This window comes from Sus scrofa, chromosome 14 (genome assembly GCF_000003025.6).
Source record: "Sus scrofa isolate TJ Tabasco breed Duroc chromosome 14, Sscrofa11.1, whole genome shotgun sequence".
In the NCBI taxonomy this organism is placed as follows: domain Eukaryota; kingdom Metazoa; phylum Chordata; class Mammalia; order Artiodactyla; family Suidae; genus Sus; species Sus scrofa.
The window spans coordinates 22,543,324-22,571,245 of NC_010456.5; the positions used below are offsets into that span (position 1 = coordinate 22,543,324).

A 27,922-nucleotide genomic window follows, 5' to 3' on the forward strand; every position below is an offset into this window, starting at 1 on the left:
TGCTCTTTCTTTCTTTCTTTCTTTTCTTTCCTTCTTTCTTTCTTTCCTTCCTTCTTTCTTTCTTTCCTTCCTTCCTTCTTTCCTTCTTTCCTTCCTTCCTTCCTTCTTTCTTTCTCTCTTTCTTTTTTTTAAAGGCCGCCCGAGGCATTTGGAGTTCCCAGGGACAAGAATCAGATCCCAGCCACAGCTTCGACCTAAGCCACTGTGCCAGGCATGTAACCTACGTCCCAGCGCTCACAAGATGCTCCCAAGACCCCACAGATCCTATTGTGCCACAGCAGGAATTCCTGCTTATTCTTTAGACAAGATATTATGTGATCAAAAGATTTGAAAGGTGTGCTAGCGCTGGAGCTGAACAGGGGGGTTCCTGGTTTAAAAGTTAGTTGCAATGTAGCTTTGCTAAAGTGACCAGGAAAGGGGCCTCCTGCTGAGGTTGGTTTCCTGCAAAGAGCTGCTTGCAAAGAAACAGTTTAAAAGAAGATTGTAGGGAGTTATCTTGTGATGCAGTGGGTTAAAGATCCGGCACTGTCATCGCAGCAGCTCAGGTTGCTGCTGTGATGTGGGTTTGATCCCTGACCTGGAAGCTTCCACATGGCGTGGACGTGGCCAAACATATAGCTAAACAGAATAAATAAGTAAAAGAAGAGTGTAGGAGTTCCATTGTGGCGCAGGGGAAATGAATCCGACTAGGAACCATGAGGTTGCAGGTTCAATCCCTGGCCTCGCTCAGTGGGTTAAGAATCTGGCGTTGCTGTGAGCTGTGGTATAGGTCAAGGACACAGCTTGGATCTGATGTTGCTGTGGCTGTGGCATAGGCCTGCAGCTATAGCTCCAATTGGACCCCTAGCCTGGGAACCTCCATATGCCACAGGTGTGGCCCTAAAAAAAAATGTGTAAAGGACCCATTAATGAATTGGATATGGTTGATGGGGGAGAAGGAGGAACTAGTTTTCTTGTTTGGGTGTTTACAGTTCATTCTGTAAAACCTCTTCAACCACTATGTTATCCATTCTACTGTTCACCTTCTACTTAAACCACAGATGACTTGCCTGTATCTTTTGGTTAATCATTTTATTTCACTAAGATGACAAATACAGGAAAAGCAAATTTAAGAGAGAAGAAATGGATTCTTTTTAGTACATGTTGAGATTGACGTGTGTTTGTGCTTAATCTTAACTACCAATCTTGTCCAAAATATTATTTCTCACCTGCCATCTTGCTATAACTTCACCACATCAATTTCCTCCAAATCTTTTCTTCATACAGAAGTCAGCCTGATGTTTATAAAAGCAATTCCAGGAGTTCCCATTGTGGCGCAGTGGAAATGAATCCGACTAGGAACCATGAGGTTGAGGGTTCAATCCCTGGCCTCGCTCAGTGGGTTAAGGATCTGGTGTTGCTGTGGCTGTGGTGAAGGCCAGCAGCTGAGGCTCTGATATACCCCTAGCCTGGGAACTTCCATATGCTTCTGGTGCGCCCTAAAGAGACAAAAAAATAAAATAAAAGCAATTCCAAAATTTGATTGCTCTGAAACAAAGGCAGAGGTCCTTAACATAGTCCCCAGTAGTCTGCATGATCTTACCCCATCTGAATTTTCAAGCTCTTTTTACATTACTTTGCTCCGGTAACTCTGCTAACCTTCTTTCCCCATATGTCATTCATGGCAGGACCTTTGAGCATGTTAATTTACTCTACCCCTGAGAAGGTTATCTGTCACTACATACCATAAATTAATTAGCTCATTTCAGTTTATACTTCAGAGAAGTGTTCTCTTGAGGCAGGAGATAAATGGGTCCCAGCCTAAGCAACTAGAATCTGTCCCCTGTGGACAGATACTTCAAGATAAAGATTATGGCAGGAGCAGGGAGGAGCTGTGTCCTGCTTGGATAAAAGATAAAATAGACCACACATTTCTCATTCTTGAGGTCGAGATCTCCCGAACTGCACATGTGCAAAAGTTTCCTCAAGGGTCAGAGAAGGGAGGGGGCAAGTAGACCATAATATGATCTGATAACTTCCCAGAGTCCCTCCAGCTGGAATGCATCTTGGCTAAAAGATGTCCGCACAGAGGGGAGGGTGCTGAGTGAGACCAAATATGGACTTGAGGCCAACAGAGCAAGATTATCAGACAGAGGAAGACTGCCCCCATATAAGCGATTTAAACCACCCCACAGCTCCCTCTCTCTGTGTCTCTCTCAGCTGATCTGTGCTTTCTCTGCAAATGCCTTCTCTCCTAATAAACACCTTACTGCCTCACTACTTTTTGTCTGCTGATTCCTTCCTCAAAGCAGACAAGAGCCAGGGCCCTGGTCCTAGCTGCTAGCCCCTGATGGTTAGGATTTGGTGCTTCTCCACTGTGGCCCAGGTTCAATCCCTAGTCAGGGAACTGAGATCCTGCTTCAGGCTGCCACATGCTGTGGCCACCCCTTGCCCACCTTAGATCACTCTGATCCTAATGTAATCTCTGAATAAGATTACTTTGGTTGTAAACTCTCCTTGAACCCTATCCTTATTCTCTTTATAATTTACAATAATTTGCATGTTATGTTTGTAATTATATATGTGTATTTGTGATTATTTTTTTTTAGTAATTAACTACCTCATTAGACTAAAAGTACTATGAGTCTAGAGACCATTTTGCTTATCACTATACCCATAACTAGCACATTGCTTGGCATAGCATGAGGCTCAATGAATGACAAATGAATTTTATCAAAATTTAATTTTGTCATATGATGAGATTTAACTCATTTCATCATATGAGTTAAAATATCTCGCTTTAGTTTAATTTTTGTAAAAATCAACAACCCAGTTCATTAACTAGTTCTTACTTCTCTTATGTGAAATACCTCCTCATATCCTTTGCCTGTTTTTCCATTAGGATCCCTATGATTTTATTACTGATTTGTAGGAGTTTTTGTGTGGTGAGATTTTATTTTTGTCTTTTTAGGGCCGAACCGGCAGCACATGGACGTTCCTAGGCTAGGGGTCCAATAGCAGCTATAGCTGCCAGCCTACGCCGGGGCCAGAGCAGTGCCAGATCCAAGCCAAGTCTGCAACCTACACCACAGTCCATGGCAACACTGGATCCTTAACCCACTGATCTAGGCCAGGGATCGAACCTGCAACCTCATGGTTCCTAGTCGGATTCGTTTCTGCTGCACCACTACGGGAACTCCTAGTGAGATTTTATAACCTTCATGTATATGTTGCAGATACAGCACATTCTCACAAGTCATTACATGTATTTTCCCTTTATATGTGATGGGGTTGTATGTGCCTGTGTACAGGTGAGCACACATGCTGTACTTTGAAATTTTTATGAAGTGAGAACTATCAGTCTTTTTCTTTTTGACTTTTTTTTTCTTTTTAGGGCCACATCTGTGGCATATGGAAGTTCCCAGGCTAGGAGTCTGATTACAGCTGCAGCTGCTGGCCTATGCCACAGCCACAGCAATATGGGACCCAAGCTGTGTCTGTGACCTACACCACAGCTCACAGCATGCTGGATCCTTAACCCACTGAGCAAGGCCAGGGATTGAACGCACATACTCATAGATACTAGTCATGTTTGTAACCTGCTGAGCCACAACAGGAACTCCATGACTTTTGAATTTCTCTTATTTAGAATGGGTATCCACATTCGGAGTTTTGTTTTGTTTTTTGTTGTTGTTTTTTGGGGTTTTTTTTGGGGGGGTGGTCTTTTTGTCTTTTTAGGGCCGTACCCGTGGCATATGGAGGTTCCCAGGCTAGGGATTCCAAGTTTTAAAATATACCTTAGGGACTTCCCATTGTGGCTCAATGGTAAGGAACCCAACTAGTATACATGAGGATGGGGATTCGATCCCTGGCCTTGCTCAGTGGGTTAAGGACCTGGCATTGCTGTGAGCTGCAGTGTAGTTCTCGGACTTGGCTCAGATCTGAAGTTGCTGTGGTTGTGGTATAGGCTGGCAGCTACAGCTCCAATTTGATCCCTTGCATGGGAACTTACATGTGCTGTAAGTGCGGCCCTAATAAGACAAAAATTTAAAAAAAATAAAATATACCCTACACTCTTCTAATACTAAATCCCTTTATATCTGGGTCTCTTTCAGAATCCTCTGTTTTGCCCCCGTGATCTGTTTGTCTATTCCTATACCTATCATATTGTTTTATTACCATAGCTTTCTGATAGGACATGTACCCTCTTACTCTCCTTTCTAACTTTTCTAGGTTAGTCTTAGGAGTTTGTGTCCTGGAGAAATTTTGAATATAGCCTTATTCCCTATACAGACTTACTAGAAATTCAGTTGTGACTATTCATTTGAAGAAAGAAATGACACACTCTCTGTAGGGGAACAGTTAAATAACAGTGAGTATCTCACCTGAAACCATGGAAGCCAGAAGGAGATGGAACATTTTTCAAGAAAAAATATTGTAAATCCTTAATTCTCTGTCTAGCAAAAATGCTCCTCAGAAATGAAGGGAAAATAAAGACCCCCAGATGATGAAGCCCTTCAGGTGAAGAAAAATTAAGAATTTGTCAGCAGCAGGCCTTAAAGACTGGCTAAAGGAGGTTCTACAATTATAAAGGAAACGATAACAGGAGGAGGGCTAGAACTTTAAAAAAAAAAAGTGGGGAGTTCTGGTCATGGCGCAGTGGAAAGGAATCCAACTAGGAACCATGATGTTGTGGGTTCCATCCCTGGCCTCGTTCAGTGGGTTAAGAATCCAGTGTTGCCATGGGTTGTGGTCTAGGTCGCAGGCATGGCTTGGGTCTGGCATTGCTGTGGCTGCAGTGTAGGCCGGCAGCTGCAGCTCTGATTTGACCCCTAGCCTGGGAACCTCTATATGCCGTGGGTGCAGCCCTAAAAGGACAAAAAGACACATACACACACACAGAAAAAAAAGTGAAATGGGTGAAAATAAGGGTAAACATAATGGACTATCCTCATGAATTTTTAAAATCACGTTTTCCTTTTTGGCCACAGTATATGGAGTTCCTAAGCCAGGGATCAGATCCGAGCTGCAGTTGTGACCTATGCTGCAGTTGCTGCAACACCGGATCCTTAACCCACTGTGCCGGGGCAGGGATCAAACCTGCATCCCAACACTCCCAAGACACTGCCGATCCCATTCCAGCCCACCAGGAACTCCTAAAATCACATTTGATGGTCTTATGTGTTGCTTCCATTTACAAAAAGGAAATCCTTCAGTTATATTACAGAGTGAGGAGAGTATAGGGGCTGACACAGAAGTGAGGTTTCTGCACTTCAAAGTGGGAAAATGACAATACCAGTAGATTGTGTTAAGTAGGGTGTGCATATTGTAATACACACACACACATAAAACCTATAAAGAAAAACACTCAGGAGTTCCCGTCGAGGCACAGCGGAAACGAATCCGACTAGGAACCATGAGGGTGTGTTTAATCCCTGGCCTTGCTCAGTGGGTTAAGGATCCGGTGTTGCTGTGGCTGTGGTGTAGGCCGGCAGCTGCAGCTCTGATTCGATCCCTAGCCTGGGAACCTCCATATGCTGTGGGCGCTGGCCCTCAGAAAAAAAAAATCCTTTAAAACTACTCCATCCTATTGTTGCTTCTCTCACACTCAAATTAATCTCTATCATATCGCCCTGGTTTTAACTTTTTTTTTCTTTTTTTTTTTGCCCTGACTGTGGAGTGCAGAAGTTCCCAGGCCAGGGTTCAGACCTGGGCTACAGCAATGACAATACCAGATGCTTCACCAGCTGAGCCGCCAGGGAACTCTTTTAAAAAGTTGTTTAAAATGATTATTGTCTATCTCCCCTCATAACATAAGCTCCTGAGAGCAAAAACCTTTCAGTCTTATTTGCACCCACCTCATTGCCTAGAACTATGGTTCATGGTAGGTGGTACATGGTATGTAGAGGCTCATAAAATATTTTTTCTTAATTGTATATATTCAGTTAGCATCTTTTTGTCAATGTGCATCTTTCATTGTATCAATTTATCATAAATTAGTCAAACAGATTAAAGACTTAAATGTTAAAAATGAAACTATAGACAAAACAATTTTATATCTGATAATGTTAAATTTATGAGGTGAAATCTATGCTTTATAGTTGATCTCAATATGTTTTAAAAATCTTTTTCATCTATGTATAAGTATTTGTATAATTATATGATACTTTTATTGCTTCTCTTATCACAATTATAAAATTATCCCTTTTGGGAGTTCCCACTGTGGCTCATTGGGTTAATGATCCAGCTTGTCTCTGTGGAGGCATTGGTTCAATCCCCAGCCACAAAGTGGGTTAAGGATTTGGTGTTGCCATGGCTGTTGTGTAGATCACAGCTCCAGCTTGGGCTTGATCCCTGACCTGGGAACCTCTATGCCACAGGTGTAGCTGAAAATTTTTAAAAAATAAATAAAATTATCCCTTTTGAAATTTATATTTTTTAGTGTGGTATTATTATTTTGTCCAAAATGTTTGGTCATAGGTCCCAACAATGTCTATAGAATAAAATACTCTGCTTATTTTTTTTTTAATTTATTGAAGCATAGTTCGTTTACAATGCTGTGTTAATCTCTGCTGTGACTCAGTTATATGTATATATTTTTCATATTCTTTTCCCATTATGGTTTGTTACAGGATATTGAACATAGTTCCCTGTGCTATACAGTAGGACCTTGTTATTTATCCATTTTATATATACTGGTTTGAATCTGCTAATCCCAAATTCCCAGCCCTTCCCTCCCTCACCCCCCTTCCCCTTGGCAACCACACGTCTTTTTTCTGTGTCTGTGTGTCTGCTTATGTTTTGTAGATGTTGATTTGGGTCATATTTTAGATTCCACCTATAAGTGATATCATGTGATATTTGTGTTTGTCTGCTTTATTTCACTGAGTATGATAATCCCTAGGTCCATCCATGTTGTTGCAAATGGCATTATTTCACTCTATTTTATGGTTGAGTAATATTCCATGGTATATACCTACCACATCTTTTTAATCCATTCCTCTGTTGATGGACATTTAGGTCATTTCCAAGTCTTGACTATTGTGAATAGTGCTGCTATGAACACAGGGGGTGCATTTATCTTCTCAAATTATAGTTTTTGTCTGGGTATATGCCCAGGAGTAGGATTGCTGGATCATATGGTAACTCTATTTTTAGTCTGAGAAACCTCCATACTGTTCTTCATTGTGGCTGCTCTTCATTTCTAAATCAAATTTCTTCAGCGGCCCAGAGATCACACAGGGACAAACAGGAAGTCTTCTGTTCAAAGGAGCTTCCAGACTCTGCCACATGAAGAGAGCTTCTGAATATATTTTTAAGAATAAGAATACATAAATACATCCCTCTCAGGGTTCTTTTATTGACTCTAACGTTTTCCTCTTCTTTGACTTGCAAATAATAATTTCAGCAGCAGGGATCAGAAGCAGAGACAAACAAAACCTTCCTTAAACTGATTTTATGAACATGGTATGTAAGTTTTAAATCTGGAAGGGATCACTGTGAAGATGCTAAAGGACGGTTTGGGTTTTTTGGGTTGGATTTTTTTATTTTTTTATTTTTTAGGGCTGTATCTGTGGCATATGGAAGTTCCCAGGCCAGGAGTCGAATTGGAGCTATAGTTGCTGGCCTACACCACAGCCACAGCAATGCAGGATCCAAGTCATGTCTGTGACCTTCACCACATCTCATGGCAACACCAGATTCTTAACTCACTGAAGTGAGGCCAGGGATCAAACCCACATCCTCATGGAAACTAGTCAGGTTCATTACCACTGAGCCATGTCAGGAACTCCCTAAAGGACAGTTTTAAGGGAAAGCTTCCCAGTAGTCAAAGCTGCAAGCAGGACACTGGAAATCTGCTTCCTATAGGACAGATGGCTGGGGATATGGACACAAGCTGATTTCTTGGCTGGTTGTCAGAATCCTGATGGGAGCAAAAGTGGAACATTAAGGATAAGGAAGCATAAGAGAAAGGTGATGTGGTTGAATTTGGTCATGGAGGAAAAGGATGTGGATTTTTCTGTCTCACATTAATGCCTAGAAGAGGCAGAGACAGCAGACAGGACAGTGTGACTCATCGTGTGCCCATCACTAGCTTCAGATCCAATGACCCATTTTATAGTAAAGAAAGTATAATAATAGGGTCAGTGGGAGTTCCCACTGTGGCTCAGCGGAAATGAATCCGACTAGTATCCATGAGAATGCAGGTTCGATCCCTGGCCTCGCTCAGTGGATTAAGGATCTGGCATTTCCATGAGCTATGATGTAGGTCTCAGACTCGGCTCAGATCCTGCATTGCTGTGCCTGTGCTGTAGGCTGGCAGCTGCAGCTCTGATTTGATCCGTAGCCTGGGAACCTCCATATGCCTCAGGTGTAGCCCAAAAAAAACAAAAAACCTAAATTCTGCTACCAGGACTATTCCATTCCAGAATCCTACCATCTCCTCTGATATCACAGGTCTTATTTCAGTGGCATCATTCTCCGACTTCACCCTTAGCCAACAACGCACACTTTACAGGATGCTCAAGCTCCCCTCACCCAGTAGTTTTTCAGTGCCCCAGTAGAAGTGTCTTCTGAACCCTCTCAGAGGTCAAAATTGAGGGAATTGGTGAATGAATTACTCATGATAAATCCATATCAACTATCATATTTTCTTAAATCCCTATAGTATATCAAGGAATTTCAGGTATGTTAGTGCTGGCCTTGGCCAAATCCAGTTTCCAGCAAATAACAGGTATTGACAGATCAACAAAATCAAAATCTTGTTTGTTGTAAAGGCTAACAGACAAACTTCTGCCAAGATGGAAAAAGAATAAAGGAGAATTCTTTTTTTTTTTTTTTTTTTTTTTTTTTGCTTTTTAGGGCCACACTTGCAGCATATGTAAGTTCTCAGGCTAAGGGTCAAATCAGAGCTGCAGCTGCTGGCCAGAGCCACAGCCACAGCAACCCAGAATCCAGGCTGTGTTTGCAATCTACACCATAGCTCACGGCAATGCCAGTTCCTTAACCCACTGAGCAAGGCCAGGGATTGAACTCGCATCCTCATGGATACTAGTTAGGTTCATTACCGCTGTGTCATAACAGGAACTCCAGGATTCACAAATATTATTAATAAAAAATACATAAAACCACAGGTGCAGAGGAGATACCAAATAAGAAAATAACTAAAATTTGATGTCAATAAATACATAAATCACTAGAAAACCAGCCTATGCAAACTTCCTGAATTATCTATAAAGCAGTGTGCAAAAATGTGAATGCCAGAGAGTCCCCTGGTGGCCTAGCAGTTAAGGATCTGGCATTGTCACTGCTGTGGCATGGGTTTGTTCCCTGACCTGAGAATTTCCACATGCTTCAGACATGGCCCCCAAAAAAATGGATGCTGTCTTTCCTAGCAAATTGCTAAACCTTTACAGGGTCATGGCCTGTCCTCTGGAATGCGTGTAGTATATCAGGGTCATCCTGTCTGGCCAGCACAATTTCACCACTGTGGTGTTCTATGTGTGTCCAGATAGTCTGGATCTTCTCAGACTACATTATGACAGCCCTGGGGTAAAACTGAAAGTGTAACGTAGTCTGCTTCATGGTAATACAAACTTTTTTGTTTGTTTGTTTGCTTTTTAGGGCCATACCCGGGGCACATGGAGGTTCCCAGGCTAAGGGTCAAATCGAAGCTGCAGCTGCTGATCTACACCACAGCCACATAAACCTGGATCCTCAACCTGCCTTGTTTTTCTCATGGTAATGCAAACATTTTCTGATCCTTTTTCCTGAGTAGGGTAAAAAGAATACATTTGTCAAATCAAAGGCTGCACACTATGAACCCAAGGGCATGTGATCTGCTTAGAAACAGCACCATATCTGCAAGTTGAACCTCTGCTTGGTTGAGGTTGTGTCTCGTCTTTAGTGACTCCTAGGACACACCAGGCTTCTACAGTCTATCCCTACTGAATTAAACAGGGAGGTGACAGGAGCACCAGCACGGCATCCTTCAGGTTTCTAAGGACAGCACTCATCTCTACCTCCTCTCATCCTCTTACCTGGAATGCAGTACTGGTTTTATTCCTTTTCTTTTGTTTCGTCTTTTTGGGGCTGCACCCATGGCATATGGATGTTACCAGGCTAGGGGTCCGGTTGGAGCTGCAGCTGCTGGCCTACCCACAGCCACAGCAATGCAGGATCCAAGCTGCGTCTGTGACCTATGCCACAGCTCACAGCAATGCAGGATACTTAATCCACTGAGCGATGCCAGGGATCAAACCCACATCCTCATGGATGCTAGTCAGGTTAATTAACTGCTGAGCCATATCAGGAACTCCAGTACTAGTTTTATTTCTGTCTTATCTGGGGAGTAAGTTTCAGAGTCTTCCATCTGGCCTTCCCCTTCCCCATGGTGACCCCTTGACCAAAGACCAGGATCCAATGAAGGGATCCCTCTAATTGCCAAGCTGTCAGTCTGTCCAGTAGCATGGAGATTCTCCTCGCAGGGCTGATGTATCAACAGCCACTACTGAAGGTCCAAACTAAGAGCCCAAGGCTGAGCCCCCATACAGACCATCCCTTGGGGAGACCAACTGGCACTCATTGTCAAGGTGAAAACTTTGGCCCTGAAAAGGCCAGTGTTTGGTTCCAGAGGAAAAACACATATTCCAGGTGTGAGTTTTCTTTACTGCCCACAGAACCTCAGCCAGCACTACTACCCAAAGGCTTACACAGAGTCTGATCAGCCAGTTCCACCAACACCATCTCAGACCAGAGGGCCCACCTAACAGCCGAGGAGTGTGAAAGACCATGCTCTGCACAAAAGGACCCACTGGATACATAACATACCTCACTGCACAGGTACCAGCACCTGGAACCTTTGAAACAGCCCAGTGAAAGCACTGCTAAAGCCCTGGCTTGGAAGCAATATTCTATCAGGACTGGGTGCTGCCATTCAAGTGCAGCCTATAAACTGAACCAAAGACACACAGTGCTGTATCCTCAAGTAGAAAGACCCATGGGTCTAGGAGCCATGGCATGGAAGGCAGGGCTGGCTTCCCCTGCCCCCACCAGTGAGTCTCTGGGGTTTTGTGCTTCCTGCACCTCCACTCTGGGCTGCGTGGGGTTAAAGGCCTTGATCCCCAAAGGGGACACTTTTCACCATGGGTGGTGTTCTCTGCTTCATTATCCAGACACAGTGGTGGGGACTGTGCTCCTTGTGTCCAGGGACGAGGTCAGAGGAGTCGCTGTCTGGGCAGGGGTGTTGGCCATGGGGTAGGGGCTGCTACCCCATGGGGTAGGGAGGAGTCCGAGAGGACTCAAGTGGCCCACCCAGGTGTTTCTCTGGCCTTCCCTGCCCAATGGTGACAGTAACTGAAGATACACAACAGCTTGTCCCTGAGAAGGGCACGGTGACCAGGGCTCAGACCCGCTGCAGGCACCCAGGGAGCTGCCAACACCAGTACAGGTGGTAAATGCCTGAGATGGGAAACAGGTGAGAGAAAACAACTGCAACAGAAGGGCTGCAATCTCTCCCAATCTTCTCCTTCTTCAGACATGCCCAGCTGTGGAAAAGTGGGCCTGCAGTGGAAGGGAGGAACTGGGCAGCCAGAGGTGCATCTCCCAGGCGCCCCCTCAGGAGCACCTGCTGCCCAGCAATAGGGACCTCCTCTGCAGAGCTGGCCTCAGAGGAAAAGCTGCTTCCCCCCAGGTCACTGTCTGCCTGGGGCAGCTGGCCTTTGCTGATTACAACCCAGGGTCATAAGGGCCTGACCATCTTAGCCAAACATGAGACTCCTGTGGGCACTGCTGACTTCAGGACTTCACTGGCCTGGCCAAGATCTCCACAACCTACAGTCCATGAGACTTCTCCCTCTGACCAATCCTTTCCATTTTATCCTCCTGCCCCTTCATGTCATTTCTCAATAAACACCTTGCTCCCCAAACTTCACGTCAGTATCTGCTTCCAGCGATCCCATCTCACCACTCAGCCTGACCTCAATGTTTTGGGCACTTGGCTTGTAAGTAACAAACAGAACGTGAACAGCTGAAGCAAACATGGGGGTTTATTAGAAGGTATGTGAATATCTCACAGAAGAATCCAATTGTCCAACAGGAAAAGGGCAGAGATGCACCTGGACCTGAAGACAAGAACCAGACATCGGGACCCCATCAGGCTGTGCCTTGACTTGGCTTCCATGATGGCTTCACTCTTCTCTCACTGCAGCTACACTTCCCCGTGTGGTCCAAAACACAGCCACTGACACCACCCACACTTTCGGAGTAAAGCTTCAGTTGCTGAAATTCTACAGTCAAAATAGTCCCAACTTCCCATAAGCTTTCTAATGGGAGAGATAAAACATGCAATGATTATATCACAAGTGCCAAATACATGCACAGGTTCACGTGGGCTGGATAGGCATTAACAAGGAACAAGGGCACTTCAAGGGGAACTAGATTTGTAAAAAGTGTGAGAGGAGAGATTGTGGGAATCTCAAGGAACTGCAAGTAGTTCAAGAAAGCTAAAAAACGGTGTAAGAGGAAAGAAAAAGTATTGGAAATGATGGAGCGGCATGGATTTGTATGGAAGTCCTCAAATACCATGAGGATATTACACTTTTAGTCTGCAATTAGCCCACAGTATTTCAATACTTATTGGTATCTTAAAATAACTAATATGTATAAGTGTGGAAAATGGACTAAAAAAGAATGATAGGGGCAAAAAAATATGCATACAAGTGCAAGGGTCATTCATTGTTGAGTTAGTTTATCACCACTTAGGCCAGGACTAGGTGCTCAACATCTGAAAGCTTGTTGGTATCATGTTGGCAGATGAACAAACTCATCGAAATCAAAAGCTCTGGCATATACTGCTGGAATAAATGACCAAATGCCTGAGGTTTCAGATATAGAAGCCAAATGTCTATTATCTATATTCTGCTATGTAATGCAGATATTGGTAAATAAATCTGGGATCTTTGGGTCCATTTCCTCAGCGTTCTACAAGTGATGTTCTTGAAACCAAATGTCAGGAGCACTTAGATCCATACAGAGGAAACTGTCAAGACATCAAAGCCCACAAAGGAAAGTTGAATACAAGGAAGTCCTGGGACAGGTCTCAACGCTCACAGAAAGGACGCCAAAGATCCACTACCCAGTAAAAGGAATACTATTGAAACGTCCTCTGTAGGACCGTCTCTAGGCCAGTAAAGGAAGCTAGGTGCTGAAAGAGAAAAGAAAATCCTCAAGTAGTTGATTTCAGTGTAATGGATACTGCTTCCTGAAACCCCTGATAGTAAATCCCATTTAACTGCAAATCTGGCTTTCTTCTTTTTTTTAATTTTTATTTTTTGCCTTTTAGGGCCACAGGCGCAGCATATGGAAGTTCCCAGGCTAGGGGTTGAATCAGAGCTGCAGCTGCCAGCTTACAACACAGCCATAGCAATGCCAGATCTCAGCCAAGTCTGCGACCTACACCACAGTCCATGGCAACGCTGGATCCTTAATCCACTGAGCAAGGCCAGGGATTAAAACCAAGTCTTGGAGTTCCCGTCGTGGCGCAGTGGTTAACGAATCCCACTAGGAACCATGAGGTTGCGGGTTCGGTCCCTGCCCTTGCTCACTGGGTTAACGATCCGGCGTTGCCGTGAGCTGTGGTGTAGGTCGCAGACGTGGCTCGGATCCCGCATTGCTGTGGCTCTGGTGTAGGCCGGTGGCTACAGCTCTGATTCGACCCCTAGCCTGGGAACCTCCATATGCCGTGGGAGCGGCCCAAGAAATAGCAAAAAAAAAAAAAAAAAAAAACAAGTCTTCATGGATACCAATTGGGTTCATTACCACTGAGCCACAACGGGAACTCCTGGCTTTTTTCTTGAGGTGGGGGTTTGTGGTAGGCATTAACAAGGGTAAATATGGGGACACTTTTTTGTGATTTACCAAAGTAATTTAAAAACTTTGATGGTTTTTAAAACCTGACACTGAGTATCTCTAATTTCAGAATCAGAGCCCTCCTGTGACCCTTCAGAAGAGAGAGCTCCCGGTGAGTTGTACATAGAATAAGTGGGCATCCACATCAGACATGTACATATTTTTTTCTTTTTGGCTGTCCCTTCGCACATGGAGTTCCTGGGCCAGGGATCAGATCTGAGCCGCAGTTGCAACTCACTGCGTGCCAGGCTGAGGATCAAACCTGCACCCCCAGTACTCCAGAGACACTGTAATCCCACTCTGCCACAGCAGGAACTCCCACATCAGATATTTTGATAAATGAAACCTCTGCGGCCAGCATCATCTCTCCCTAGGACTAATACCTGAGCCTTAGAGAAAAAAATTGGTTCTTGCATATTCAATCAAGAGGCTAGTACTAATGTTCCATTACCTTGTGAAAAAAGTACTAAGTTTAACTGCTTAATAGTTAATAGTTAATGGAGTATTCTACAATGGGAGTGACAAAATTAGGAAGATGTTTAGACAACAGACTCCTGACCTAAGGAATCAATCTCTAGGACTAGGGAAGAGAACCAGGGCAGATGGAAAGGAAAAAATACAAAGGAAACACCATACTGATAATTGTCTGTTGCTTTACAAAGGTCCGTTTCCTCCACCGGGTAAAATAACCTTCAAGTATTAGGGAGAAAATTGGAAGTCTGTTCATTTGTATATGAATAAAAATTGGGAAAATGGGACTTTGAAAAATTATATGTGGAAAAACAGGATTATCTGGCTGTTAAAATTCTAGTACAGCGGTTCATAAAATCACTCTTAAAGTCCTAATTTTCCAACAATGAGGCAAAATTTGTAGTTAAAGGAATAAAATACTTTTAGAATCAAAGGTGCTAGAATCAAAGGTGCAATACTGATAAAACAACTCATGCATGACAGAAAGCTTGATTTTTCCAAGTTTGGAAACAAGGTCTATGTGGACTTTTTTAAATTTCACCATTATATAACAACTATAGTTGATTTTGTCAGGCAACATTACAGAGTGATCACTACAAAATTCTAAATAAGCTAAGATATGGTTCATGCATTTTAAAAGGGAACCATACTTATATAATGGAAATTACAAAGCGGAAAGTATCCTGTGTGGGTGATGCAACAGGTGAAAGGCAGGTGAAAAACATTTCAAATGTTAAACAATGAAAACCTTGTTTCCTAATACCTGTACAATAATCACGGAAATTTGCAGGAAGGCCAAACAGGCTTCCTTGAATACATCAAAAATATATTTCTCATCACAAAATTCTCTTTTACATTTTCTGAAGTGACTCTTAAATAATTGTTTTTTCCATATAATTTTTTACAAGATATTTTACAAAATACCGAAAACATAACAGCACACAGTATCCGTGACACCTCATCATGTAAATTAAATTGAAACTGTATACAGGTGACGCAGCACAGCTGACACACAGGGGCTCTCACAGGATGAGAAAGGGTTCTGCTCAGCACTCTGGACCTCCATGTGGACTGAGTGCTGAGCGACAGTTCACACGCCCCCTCTCCCCTGCTCACCATTCACTACTGCAATTCTGCAGTGCTGCCCTCGAGTACTTATTAACCAAGTTTTATACAAACTGTGTCTCAGACTCTGAGGATGCAGGAGACTATATAATGTTGGCTCCTGTTAGTGAAAATGAAGGTCAATAACAACAAACCCTTTTATAAACCAACAAATCATAAGGAGGAGATGTGGTAATATTACCTCTGCTACTTACTGAGCAGTTAAGACATGTCCTATTAGTTACCACTTTTATAATATCATTAAAATAGAAAAACCAGTAGTATATGGTGTGTCTTGACAGACATCACAGGCATGACAAGACATGTGCATCTCATTCTCCCAATTACATTATCATATGCAATTCCAAAATATGAAACTGTGTGACACAGGAAAAGAAACCATAATTATATATCACTGAGAAATTTCCTAATTAGATGTTCAAGTTATTCACATATTTTTAAAACTTCATACTTTGGACTAAACATATGTCAGTCATTTAGAGTTGGGTATTTGGGGTACATATGTCTATAAAAAGTGCATGGCTCTCCATTATAGCATTATTTATAGGGACACATATTTCTACTGTCTTTAAATCGTTAGGTTTACCCACAAAATACAATATGGTGGGATTACTTACCAAAGATTGATTCCTGAAGGCATTTTCTTATATACAATGAGCTGTTGTTTCTTAACGAAAATATTACCCCGTGGCATTCATGGAGTTTTCCTTAACTCACCAGAAGAGAGTTCATTCCCAGGAGGAATGTTTCTGACAGCTAATGAGATCTGATCTCTGGAAGACTTTCTGATATTCACAGTATTCCTCTTCACTGTTAGTTTTCTACCATTAATGTCTCACCATGGTTTGAAAGGTTTTTGAAATTCACTGCATTTCTTAGGGTCGTTCTACTCTACAAATTTTAATAAGCATATTAAAAGCTGCTGAAAGCTTTACCTATATAACCTCACTTAGAGTTTCTACCCTACAAGAGCACTCAGACATGTAATGTGAGGTGACTGTTATCTGAAATATGTACCCTAACTACCTCCTCTGAAGTACAGGGAGATAAGGTCTCTGTCAAATACAAATGTTAACCCCCCTTCCTAGGACTTCTTTAGTGTATGAGTTCTCCGATGATTAATGAGCTGTGACTTTTGGGAGAAGGCTTTCTCACATTCGCTGCACTGATATGGTTTCTCTCCTGTATGAATTCTCTGATGATTAACAAGCTGTGACTTCTGAGAGAAGGCCTTCCTACACTCACTGCATCCATAGGGTTTCTCTCCTGTGTGAGTCCTCTGGTGAGGTATGAGGTGTGATTTCCGAGAGAAGGCTTTGCCACAGTCACTGCATTCAAAGGGTTTCTCTCCTGTATGTGTTCTCTGATGATTGATGAGACTTGACTTCTCCCTGAAGGCTTTCCGACATTCACTGCATTCATAAGGTTTTTCTCCTGTATGAGTTCTTTGATGTCTGATTAGTTCTGATTTCTCAAAGAAAGCTTTCTGACAAATACCACATTCATAAGGTTTTTCTCCTGTGTGAATTCGCTGGTGAGTATTGAGCTGTGACTTCTGGGAGAAAGCTTTTTCACAATCCCTGCATTCATAAGGTTTTTCTCCCGTATGGGTTCTCTGGTGGGTTGCAAGACTTGACTTTTCACCAAAGGCTTTCCCGCATTCCGTGCATTCATAGGGTTTCTCTCCTGTATGAGTCCTCTGATGTGATATGAGATGTGACTTCTGACAAAAGGCTTTTCCACACTCACTGCATACATATGGTTTTTCTCCTGTGTGGATTCTCTGATGATTAGTGAGGCTTAGTTTTTCACTGAAGGCTTTGCCACATTCATTGCACTCATAGGGTTTCTCTCCTGTATGAGTTCTCTGATGTCTGACAAGTTGAGATTTCCTACTGAAGGCTTTTCCACACTTACTGCACACAAAGGGTTTCTCTCCTGTGTGTGTCATCTGATGTGACAAGAGGTGCGACTTCTGGGAGAAGGCTTTCCCACACTGGATGCACCCATGAGGCTTCTCTCCTGTATGGGTTCTCTGGTGGTTAATGAGACTGGACCTCTCTCGGAAGGCTTTCCGACACTCACTGCATTCATAGGGTTTCTCTCCAGTATGAATTGTCTGATGTCTAACGAGCTCTGATTTCTCAAAGAAGGCTTTTCTACAATCACTACATCCATAGGGTTTTGTTCCTGTGTGGGTCCTGTGATGTGTGACAAGCTGTGACTTCCTGCTGAAGGCTTTCCCGCATTCCCTACACTCAAAAGGTTTCTCTCCTGTATGAATCCTCTGATGATTGATGAGATTTGACTTTTCACTAAAGGCCCTCCCACACTCACTGCATCCATAGGGTTTCTCTCCAGTGTGCGTCCTCCAATGTGATATGAGATGTGACTTCCGTGAGAAAGCTTTCCCACATTCACCACATTCATATGGTTTCTCCCCTGTATGTGTCCTCTGATGGGATGTCAGCTGTGACTTTTGGGAGAAGGCTTTCCCACACTGGCTACAATTATAAGGTTTTTCTCCTGTATGAGTCCTGTGATGTGTAATGAACTGTGACTTCTGGGGAAAGGTTTTGCCACATTTACCACAGCCATAGGCTATCTCTCTTATATGTCTGCTCTGATGTTTAATGAGACTTGATTTCTTATTGAAGCGTTTCCTACATTCACTGCATTCATAGAGCTTCTCCCCTAAACGAGTTCTATGGTAAATAATGATCTGTGACTTCTTATAGCTAACTTTATCAAATTTACCACATTCATAGTATTTTAACCAAGTATCAGATTCCCCAGGCTTGGTATGGAGAAACAATTTATCAAATATGTTTACGTCAGCTGATTCTGTTTTTCCACAATCTGCTTTTGGAAAAATTAAACCTAAGTGATGTTTTAAAACTAATCCATCTATGTCATCTTCATTGTTTGAACTCCTTAAAGGAACAAAGTTCACATTCATATTAAAATTCTTTCCCGGTGCATCACATTCATGATCTTGCTTCATATTTTGAAGCTTCTCTTGGTTATCCTTGTGCCAAGTCATGTGACCATTTACTTGCAAGACTTGTTCTATGAAGAAAAAACAAAAACCTGTGAATCCCTCTATAGTTGTGCTTATCGAGTAAAAAACTAGAAATGCTATTTGAGGAGATGAATACCTTTTAAGGCTTAGTTTTCTAGTCTGAAACAAGTCCCAAGTCTATTAGTAAGTCTACAATGTCTATCCTCAAGTTATTGAAAAAAATTTTAGATGCTGTGAACAAAAACAGAAAATAGACAGTAGACTAAGTCTGAATGGAGCTGACACCAACTTGGGGGAGGGGAAACCACTGAACAGGTTACACCGAGGGTCCTTGAAGAAGAGACCACAGCCCATGGCAGGTGCTCATGTTGCCTCACCTGCACCCTCAGCTACGTTCAGAGGACACTGCAGCTTGGGCCAATTGTGGAGCCTCACCTCTCCACAGAGACCTTTATTGGGCCATGTGCAGGGATGCTAGAAATTCTGGAGTCCAGGTGTTCCCGAGAGCAATGCTCAATCACTGAGATGTGGGAGATGGAGGGCTCCCAGCAGCACTGTGCCCAGGCCCACAGCAGTGCAATGGCACACCCGTGGCATCCCCAACCCCACCTCACCTCCCTTTCTCCCACTATACGGTAGGGGACATGGTCCCAGGAAGTTCCTGCATTCAGAAAAGTATCTCAGGGTATACTTTTGAGGGACCCTGAATTGAGTGAACATCACACACCAGGTAACGAGGAAGGAGGTTCAGCTAATTAGAGTAGTGCTAGACGCTTAGTGTTGCCATGTAAAATAGCTTACAAAGGGAGACAGGAACTCATCTCTCTAGCAGTTTGGGAAGTTCAGTAATCACAGACCTACTTTTAAGTGGGAGTTGAGAAGTCTCTAAAAAGATGTTTTCCACCAAAGGGCATAAAATTTATTTATTTTTGTATTTTTAGAGTCACACCTGTGACATATGGAAGTTCCCAGGCTAGGAGTTGAATCAGAGCTACAGCTGCTGGCCTCTGCTGCAGCTCATGGCAATGCCAGATCTTTAACCCATTAAGCGAGGCCAGGGATCGAACCTGCATCCTAGTCAGGTTTGGATGGATGCTAGTCGGGTTCATTACTGCTGAGCCACAAGAGGAACTCCAAAAGGGCATAAAATTTAAATAAGAAAAAATGATGGAAAAAGATAATTCCATGTACTCTTATGGTGTCTAAGCCACACACAAAAAACCACTAGAATCTAATTTTATAAGGGAAAAAAAATGGGCCAATGGTTTAGGAGGAATGATGATCCATTTTCTGACATAATTAGACTGAACAGAGAAGGCTTCACATTAGAGATGCCCAAAGTGAGGGGAAATGAAACCCTGATGTCCAAGCACAGGCATCTCCAACCACAGGGGTAGGGTAGACAGAAGATTAACCAAGTCAGGGGACAGAATGCCTAACAAGAAGTCAAAGCTCCAGATGTGACAGATGGGAAATAACATGGAAACACTTCAAGTGATGAGCAAAGAAACCACATGTAAATGTGATTTACTTAAGAAGTCTACGTCCTCTATTCTGAATCATCATTAAGGGTTTGAGATGTTGAAAAGAGCTCTTTAAGGAACATTTCAAAGATGCCAGCCCCCACCTGGCTGAGACTGAACATCTAACTTCTCCATCTGTCTAGTTTGCACACACTCACCTGGGGGGTCTGAACCTGGAATTTCTCCATCTCCTGTCCACGGCTCTTCTCCTTGCTCCAACTTGAGTATGACACCAGGTTTCATAACCTCATACCCTGTTCAGAGAAAATCACAAAGGCCTTGGCCTTTAGAGCCTCTGAAGAATGCACAAGGTTTGGCATTAGTAGGCTCAGTGAAGTCATGAATTCGTAGACCAAGAGTAAATAATTCTCAAAAGAATGGTAATGGTCTCCCTGGTGGCTAATAAGGCTAAGAATCTTTGACCTCTATAATTCAAGTCCAAAAGCATAAACACTCCAGAGGCTCTGTTGCCAGTGTGCCTGGGTCAAATTCAGGCTCTTTCATTTACAAGCTGTCAGTCCTGGAGAAAGTTACTTAGCCTCTCTTTACCTCAATTTCCTCATTAGAAAAAAAAACGACAGTAATCATACTTGCCACATAGGATTGCCCTGATGGTTAAGTGATTCTATACGCCCATAGTAGGTGGCAGAGAGTAAGCGGTACACAGTTGGTGGTGCACAGTAAGTTACATACCTCAGGTGTTACCGCTACTCCTATTAGTTTCAGAGGCTGCACAATGAAATTAAGACTTCAGGAGTTCCCGTTGTGGCTCAGCAGATTAAGAATCTGACTAGTACCCATGAAGATGTAGGTTTGATCCTTGGCCTCAATCAGTGGGTTAATGATCTGGCATTGCTGAGGTGTAGGCTGACAGCTACAGCTTTGATCTGATCTTTAGCTTGAGAACTTCCATATGCCACAGGTGCAGCCCTAACAAGAAAAAAAGAAAAGAAATTAAGACTTCATTATCATAAGCTGAAATCCATTACTCTCCCTGGTGTCACAGTCCAAGGAAATCTGATCTCCTAAATTTATGCCCAAAATCATTAAAAATTTTGGAGGCCCCAGAGCTCTCAGCAACTAAAAGAAAGAAGCAAAGTATCAGGCACAACATGAAGTTCTCTGGGCAGCTTTTCTTACCCAGTGACACAAGGCTGCTATAGTTCTCCAACATGACATCTTTATATAAGTCCTTCTGATAGGGGTCCAGCAGCTGCCATTCTTTCTGGGTGAAGTCCACAGACAAATCTTCAAATGAGAATGACTCCTGTAAGAGCACAATCTTCGTGAGTCAGAAGCAGTCATCAACAGGTGATGTGGGGAACTGGAGCACATCATTCTCACCGTGGCAAGTTACAGAGTTTCTACTCTGTCCCTACTTTTGTGCTCCATTTTGTGGGATAAAAGGCCTTTGTGTATTCTTTCATACTTCCATTCACATGAGAATTGGAAAATGTGGCTTTAAATCTTCCAAACTGCCAAGAAAATGTTTACTGAACCCCAAGTTTGTCACCAGAAGATATGGTAGCCAAAGAAAGATAATGAAAAAACATCTGAAAAAAATGTTTAGTTTGGTAGACAACTGCAAACATGGACATCTATAAGCGTGGACATCTATAAATTAAACAAACAAACAAAAACACTGTTTTAAGAGCTGAGACAAAAAAGCAGGGAGGAAGAGTTTCTATTGTGGCTCAGCCGTGAAGAACCAAACTAGTACCATGAAGATATGAGTTTGATCCCTGGCCTTGCTCAGTGGGTTAAGGAGCAGGCAACGCCGTAAGCAGACATGGCTCAGATCCCACGTTACTGTGGCTGTGGTGCAGGCCAGCAGCTACTGTTCCGATTTGACCCCTAGCCTGGGAACTTCTATATGTCACAGGTGCAGCCCTAAAGAAGAAGAGAAAAAAAAAAATACCTAGAGGCAAGTGAAACCGAAAACACTACAATACAAAAACCTACAGGATGCAGCAAAAGTAGTTTTAAAAGGGAATTCATAGCAATACAGGTTTACCTCATGAAACAAGAAAAATCTCAAATAAACAACCTAACAGTACACCTAGAATGACTAGAGAAAGAAGAATAAACAAAACCTAAAGTTAGTTAAAGGGAAGTAATCATAAAGATCAGAAATAAATTGAGACTAAAAAACAATAAAGCTGGTTCTTTGAAAAGATAAGCAAAACTGATAAACCTTTAGCCAGATTCATCAAGAAAAAAATGTTAGAGGATACAAATTTAAAATCAGAAATGGGAGTTCCTGATGTTGAATAACAGGATTGGTGATGTCTATGAAATGCTGGGACACAGGTTTGATCTCCAGTCTGGCACACTGGATTAAAGGATCCAGTGTTGCCGTAACTGCAGCATAGACTGCAACTGTAGCTCAGATCTGATCCCTGGCCTAGGAATTCCATATCCCATGGAGTGCTCAAAAAAGAAAAAAAAAAAAAATTTTTTTTTTTTTTTTTTGTATTTTAGGGCATCACCTACAGCATATGGAAGTTCCCAGGCTGGGGGTTGAATCAGAGCTGTAGCCGTCAGCCTGCCTACACCACAGCCACAGCAACCCCAGATCCAAGCTTCATCTGTGACCTACACCACAATGCCAGCAATATCAGATCTTTAGCCCACTGATTGGGGCCGTGGATCGAACCCACATCCACATGGATACTAGCTGGGTTCATTACCACTGAGCCACAAAGGGAACTAAAAAAAATTTTTTTTTAATTAAAAAATAAAATCAGGGGGAGTTCCCGTCGTGGCGCAGTGGTTAACGAATCCGACTGGGAGCCATGAGGTTGCGGGTTCGATCCCTGGCCTTGCTCAGTGGGTTAACGATCCGGCGTTGCCGTGAGCTGTGGTGTAGGTTGCAGACGCAGCTCGGATCCTGCGTTGCTGTGGCTCTGGCGTAGGCTGGCGGCCACAGCTCCGATTAGACCCCTAGCCTGGGAACCTCCATATGCCGCAGGAGCGGCCCAAGAAATAGCAAAAAAAAAAAGACAAAAAAAATAAATAAAAATAAATAAAAAATAAAATCAGGAGGTCCCATAGTGGCTCAGTGGTTAATGAATCCGACTAGGAACCATGAGGTTGCAGGTTTGATCCCTAGCCTCGTTCAGTGGGTTAAGGATCCAGCATTGCGGTGAGCTGTGGTGTAGGCCGGCAGCTACAGCTCTGATTAGACCCCTAGCCTGGGAACCTCCATATGCAGCAGGTTCAGCCCTAGAAAAGACAATAATAATAATATCTTTAGGATTTTCTGTGTCCCTATGGAAGAGCAGGTTTGATCCATGGCCTGGCACAATGTGCTAAAGAATCTGGCATAGCTGAAGCTGCAGAGCAGGTCACAGCTATGGCTTGGATTGAATTCCTGGCCTGGGAACTTCCATATGCCACAGGTATAGTCAAAAAAGTTTTTGAAAAATAATCAAAACCCACAGCCAATATAATACCCTACGGAGAAAAGCTGAAACCTTTCCTGCTAAAATATGGAAAAAGACAAGAATGCCCACTCTCACCACTTTTATTCAACATAGTATTAGAAATCCTAGCCACAGCAATCAAACACACCAACAAACAAAAAGAAATAAAAGGTATCCAAGCTGGGAGAGAGAGAAAATTTTCATATGCAAATGACATGATACTATATATAGAAAATCCTAAGGACTCCACTCAAGAACTACTCAATCTAATCAATGAATTCAGCAAAGTAGCAGGATACAAGATTAACAGTCAGAAATCAGTTCTGTATACTAACAATGAAATATTAGAAAAAGAATATAAAAAAAAAACTTTTAAAATCACTCCCCCCAAAATTAAATACCTAGGAATAAACCTGATCAAGGAGGTGAAAGACTTATTTGCTGAGAACTATAAAACACTAATCAAGAAAATTAAAAAGGATTCCAAAAATGGACAGATATCCCATACTCCTGGATTAGAAGAATTAATATTGTTAAAATAGCTATACTACCCAAGGCATCTACCAATTTAACATGATCCCTATCAAATCACCCATAAAATTTTTAACAGAACTAGACAAATAATCCAAAAATTTATATGAAACTGTAAAAAGTCCAAAATTGCCCAAGTAATCCTGAGGGGAAAAAAAAAATGAAGGAGGCAATATTCTCCCAAACTTCAGACAATACTACAAAGCTACAATAATCAAAACAGTGTGGAATAGGTACAAAAACAGACATATAGATCAATGGAACAGAATAGAGAGCCCAGAAATAAACCCAGACATCTACAATTAATCTTCAATAAAGGAGGGGATAATGGGAAAGAGACAGTGTCTTTAGCAAGCAGTGTTGTGAAAGTTGGACAGCTGTATGTAAATCAGTGAAACTAGAATATAACCTCACACAATGCACACACACAAAAAAAACTCAAAATGGCTTAAAGACTTAAACATAACACATGACACCACAAAACTCCTAGGAGAAAACATGGGCAAAACATTCTCTGACATAAAATGTACAAATGTTTTATTAAGTCAGTCTCCCAAGGCAATTGAAATAAAAACAAAAATACACCAATGGGAACTAATCAAACTGACAAGCTTTTGGCATAGCATAGAAAACCATAAACAAAACAAAAAGACAATCCACAGAATGGAAGAAAATAGTTGCGAACAATGCAAACAACATCTTAATCTCTAAAATATACAAACAGCTCATACAACTCAACAACAACAAAAATAAACCAATTGGAAAATGGGCAGAAGACCTAAATAGACATTTCTCCAAAGAAGATATAAGCATGGCCAGTAGGCACATGAAAAGATGATCAACACTTAATTATTAGAGAAATGCAAATCAAAGCTACAATGAGGTACCACCTCACACCAGTCACAAGGGTCATCATTGATAACAAATAAAAAATGCTGGAGAAGGTGTGAAGAAAAAGAAACCCTCCTACACTGTTAGTGGGAATGTAAATTGGCACTACGGAAAACAGTTGTGGAAGTTACTCAGAAATCTAAAAACAGAACTGCCATATGATCCAGCAATCCCACTCCTGGCCATATATCCAGACAAAACTATAATTAAAAGAGATAGATGCACTCCTATGTTTACAGGAGCACTATTCGCAATAGCCAAGACAGGGAAACAAGCTAAATGCCCATCGACAGATGAATGAATTAAGAAGATGTGGTAGAGGAGTTCCCACCATGGTGCAGTAGGTTAAGAATCGGACTGCAACAGCCACTATGGAGAACAGTTTGGAGATACCTTAGAAATCTATACATAGAACTTCCATATGACCCTGCAATCCCACTCTTGGGCATCTATCCGGACAAAGCTCTACTTAAAAGAGACACATGCACCCGCATGTTCATTGCAGCACTATTCACAATAGCCAGGACATGGAAACAATCCAAATGTCCATCGACAGAGGATTGGATTCGGAAGATGTGGTATATATACACGATGGAATACTACTCAGCCATAAAAAAGGATGACATCATGCCATTTGCAGCAACATGGATGGAACTAGAGAATCTCATCCTGAGTGAAATGAGCCAGAAAGACAAAGACAAATACCATATGACATCACTTATAACTGGAATCTAATATCCAGCACAAATGAACATCTCCTCAGAAAAGAAAATCAATCATGGACTTGGAGAAGAGACTTGTGGTTGCCTGATGGGAGGGGGAGGGAGTGGGAGGGATCGGGAGCTTGGGCTTATCAGTCACAACGTAGAATAGATTTACAAGGAGATCCCGCTGAATAGCATTGAGAACTATGTCTAGATACTCATGTTGCAACAGAAGAAATGGTGGGGGAAAAACTGTAATTGTAATGTATACATGTAAGGATAACCTGACCCCCTTGCTGTACAGTGGGAAAATAAAATTAAAAAAAAAAAAAAAAAAAAAAAAAAAAGAATCGGACTGCAGTGGCTTGGGTAGCTGCAGGGGTTCAGGTTCCATCCCTAGATATGGTACATATATACAATGGAATACTACTCAATCATAAAAAAGAATGAACTAATGCCATTTGCAGCAACATGGATGCAACTAGAGATTATCATACTAAGTGAAATCAGAAAGAGAAAAACAAATACCATATGATATCACTTATATGTGGGATCTAAAATATGACACAAACGAACCTATCTACAAAACAGAAACAGACTCAGACACAGAGAACAGACTTGTAGTTGCCAATGGGGAGGAGGAGGGAGTGGGATGGACTGGGAGTTTGGGGTTGGTAGATGCAAACTATTACATTTAGAATGGATAAGCAATGAGGGCCCACTGTATAGCACAGGGAACTATATCCAGTCTCTTGGGATAGACCATGATGGGAGATGATGTAAGGGAATGTATAGGTACATATGTCATTTTGCTGTACAGCAGAAACTGACACATTTTAAATCAACTATACATTAATAAAAAAAGAAAGAAAAGAAAAATAATCAACACTTGTAGAAACTCTTATCAAATTAGGAAGTCAGTGGAATTTCTTTTCAATGAAAAAAAGTACTGCTTATATTTTTATAAACATGGACAATCTAACGAAAAATTATTAGAACTAGTACATGAGCTTACCAAATTCCTGGATACCAAGTCAATATATAAAAATCTAGTGTATTTCCTTATTTTGGCAACAAAAACTTAAAATTAGCAACTAAATTTTAAGATAATAACTAAATTTTAAGATACCAATTGCAGGTCTAGGGCAGAAAATGTACAGACTGACCCTTGACGTATCTTGTCATGAGAGAAAGCAGCATCCTAATTAATAAATGAAGAAATGTTAAAAGAAGGGTGCTACTTTGCAAACTCTAATAAAATATTCCATCTGAGCAATGGTCATACAAAAGTGTCAGTAGGACAAAAAGAGAGACAAGCAGATACTATGCACTTCCTGAGAGAAGCACCACCACAGCCTCTGAAGTATTCTTACCCAAAGGTCACACTCAAATCTGATTAAGTCTCTAGATCAGATCTGTCCAGTGAAACTTTCCATGACGATGGGCTGTGCTTTATATCTGTGCTACTCAGTTGGTGGCTGTCCAGCTTGTGGCTACTGAGCACTTGAAGGCGGTGACTGTGACTGCAGGATTTAGCTTACTTAACTTAAACAGTCGTAGGAAGCTGGTGGCTTCCATACTGGACTGCACAGCTCTGAACCTACTAACTGACAGGATACATAGGTGACGGGATGTGTGAACAATATGATGGGGATGCAATCAGCAAAATGAGGACATTACCCACTACATCATTCATTCAAAGGCTTCAGACAGTGGGACTACAGATAAGTGGCCTGGATTCTTCAACAAATCATTTGGCTAGAAAAAAACAGCAAGAGGAGTTCTCGTCCTGGCTCAGTGGAATTGAATCCGACTGGGAACCATGATGTTACAGCTTCGATCCCTGGCCTCGCTCAGTGGGTCAAGGATCCAGCATTGCTGTGAGCTGTGGTGTAGGTCGAAGATGCGGCTTGGATCTGAAGTTGCTGTGGCTGTGGTATAAGCCAGCAGCTACAGCTCCAATTAGACCCCTAGCCTGGGAACCTCCATATGCCACAGGTGCGGCCCTAAAAAGCAAAAAAGCAAAAAAACAAAAAACAAAAAAAAAAAAACCAAGACTGAGACAGATCAAGGAACTGCACTGTATGAACTTTAATTAGATTCTGATTCAAACAAACCACAAACAATTTATGAATTTATGAGACAACTGGAAACTTGATACTGACTAGATGTGGTGATATTAAGAAGCTGGCTTAATTGGAGAGAAGGTTGCAACTGCAGTGAGTCTCACAAACACAATATTAAGTGAAGTGAAAGAAACAAAACACAAACTAGTAGACACAACAGCAGACAAAACCAAACTGCAGTGTTGAAGGATGAATACTTCAGAGGGAAACTATAAAA

At 42.1% G+C, this 27,922-nt stretch overlaps 1 protein-coding gene across 4 annotated transcripts in view; it reads right to left on the minus strand.

The window, feature by feature from the left end:
• Positions 12,009 to 27,922, minus strand: part of ZNF84 (zinc finger protein 84) — a 53,613-nt gene continuing 37,699 nt past the window's right edge. For 2 of the 4 annotated variants that reach the window (XM_021072885.1, XM_021072887.1), the window contains exons 4-6: positions 21,169 to 21,295; positions 20,187 to 20,282; positions 12,009 to 18,552 (exon numbers count right to left, since the gene is read on the minus strand). In XM_021072885.1, the coding sequence (XP_020928544.1) occupies positions 16,568 to 18,552; positions 20,187 to 20,282; positions 21,169 to 21,295 (2,208 nt within the window). In that variant the 3' untranslated portion in view covers positions 12,009 to 16,567. Of the gene's footprint in view, positions 18,553 to 20,186; positions 20,283 to 21,168; positions 21,296 to 26,043; positions 27,915 to 27,922 lie in introns of those variants that run through there. The other 2 variants (XM_021072888.1, XR_002338535.1) reach the window with 2 other exon arrangements.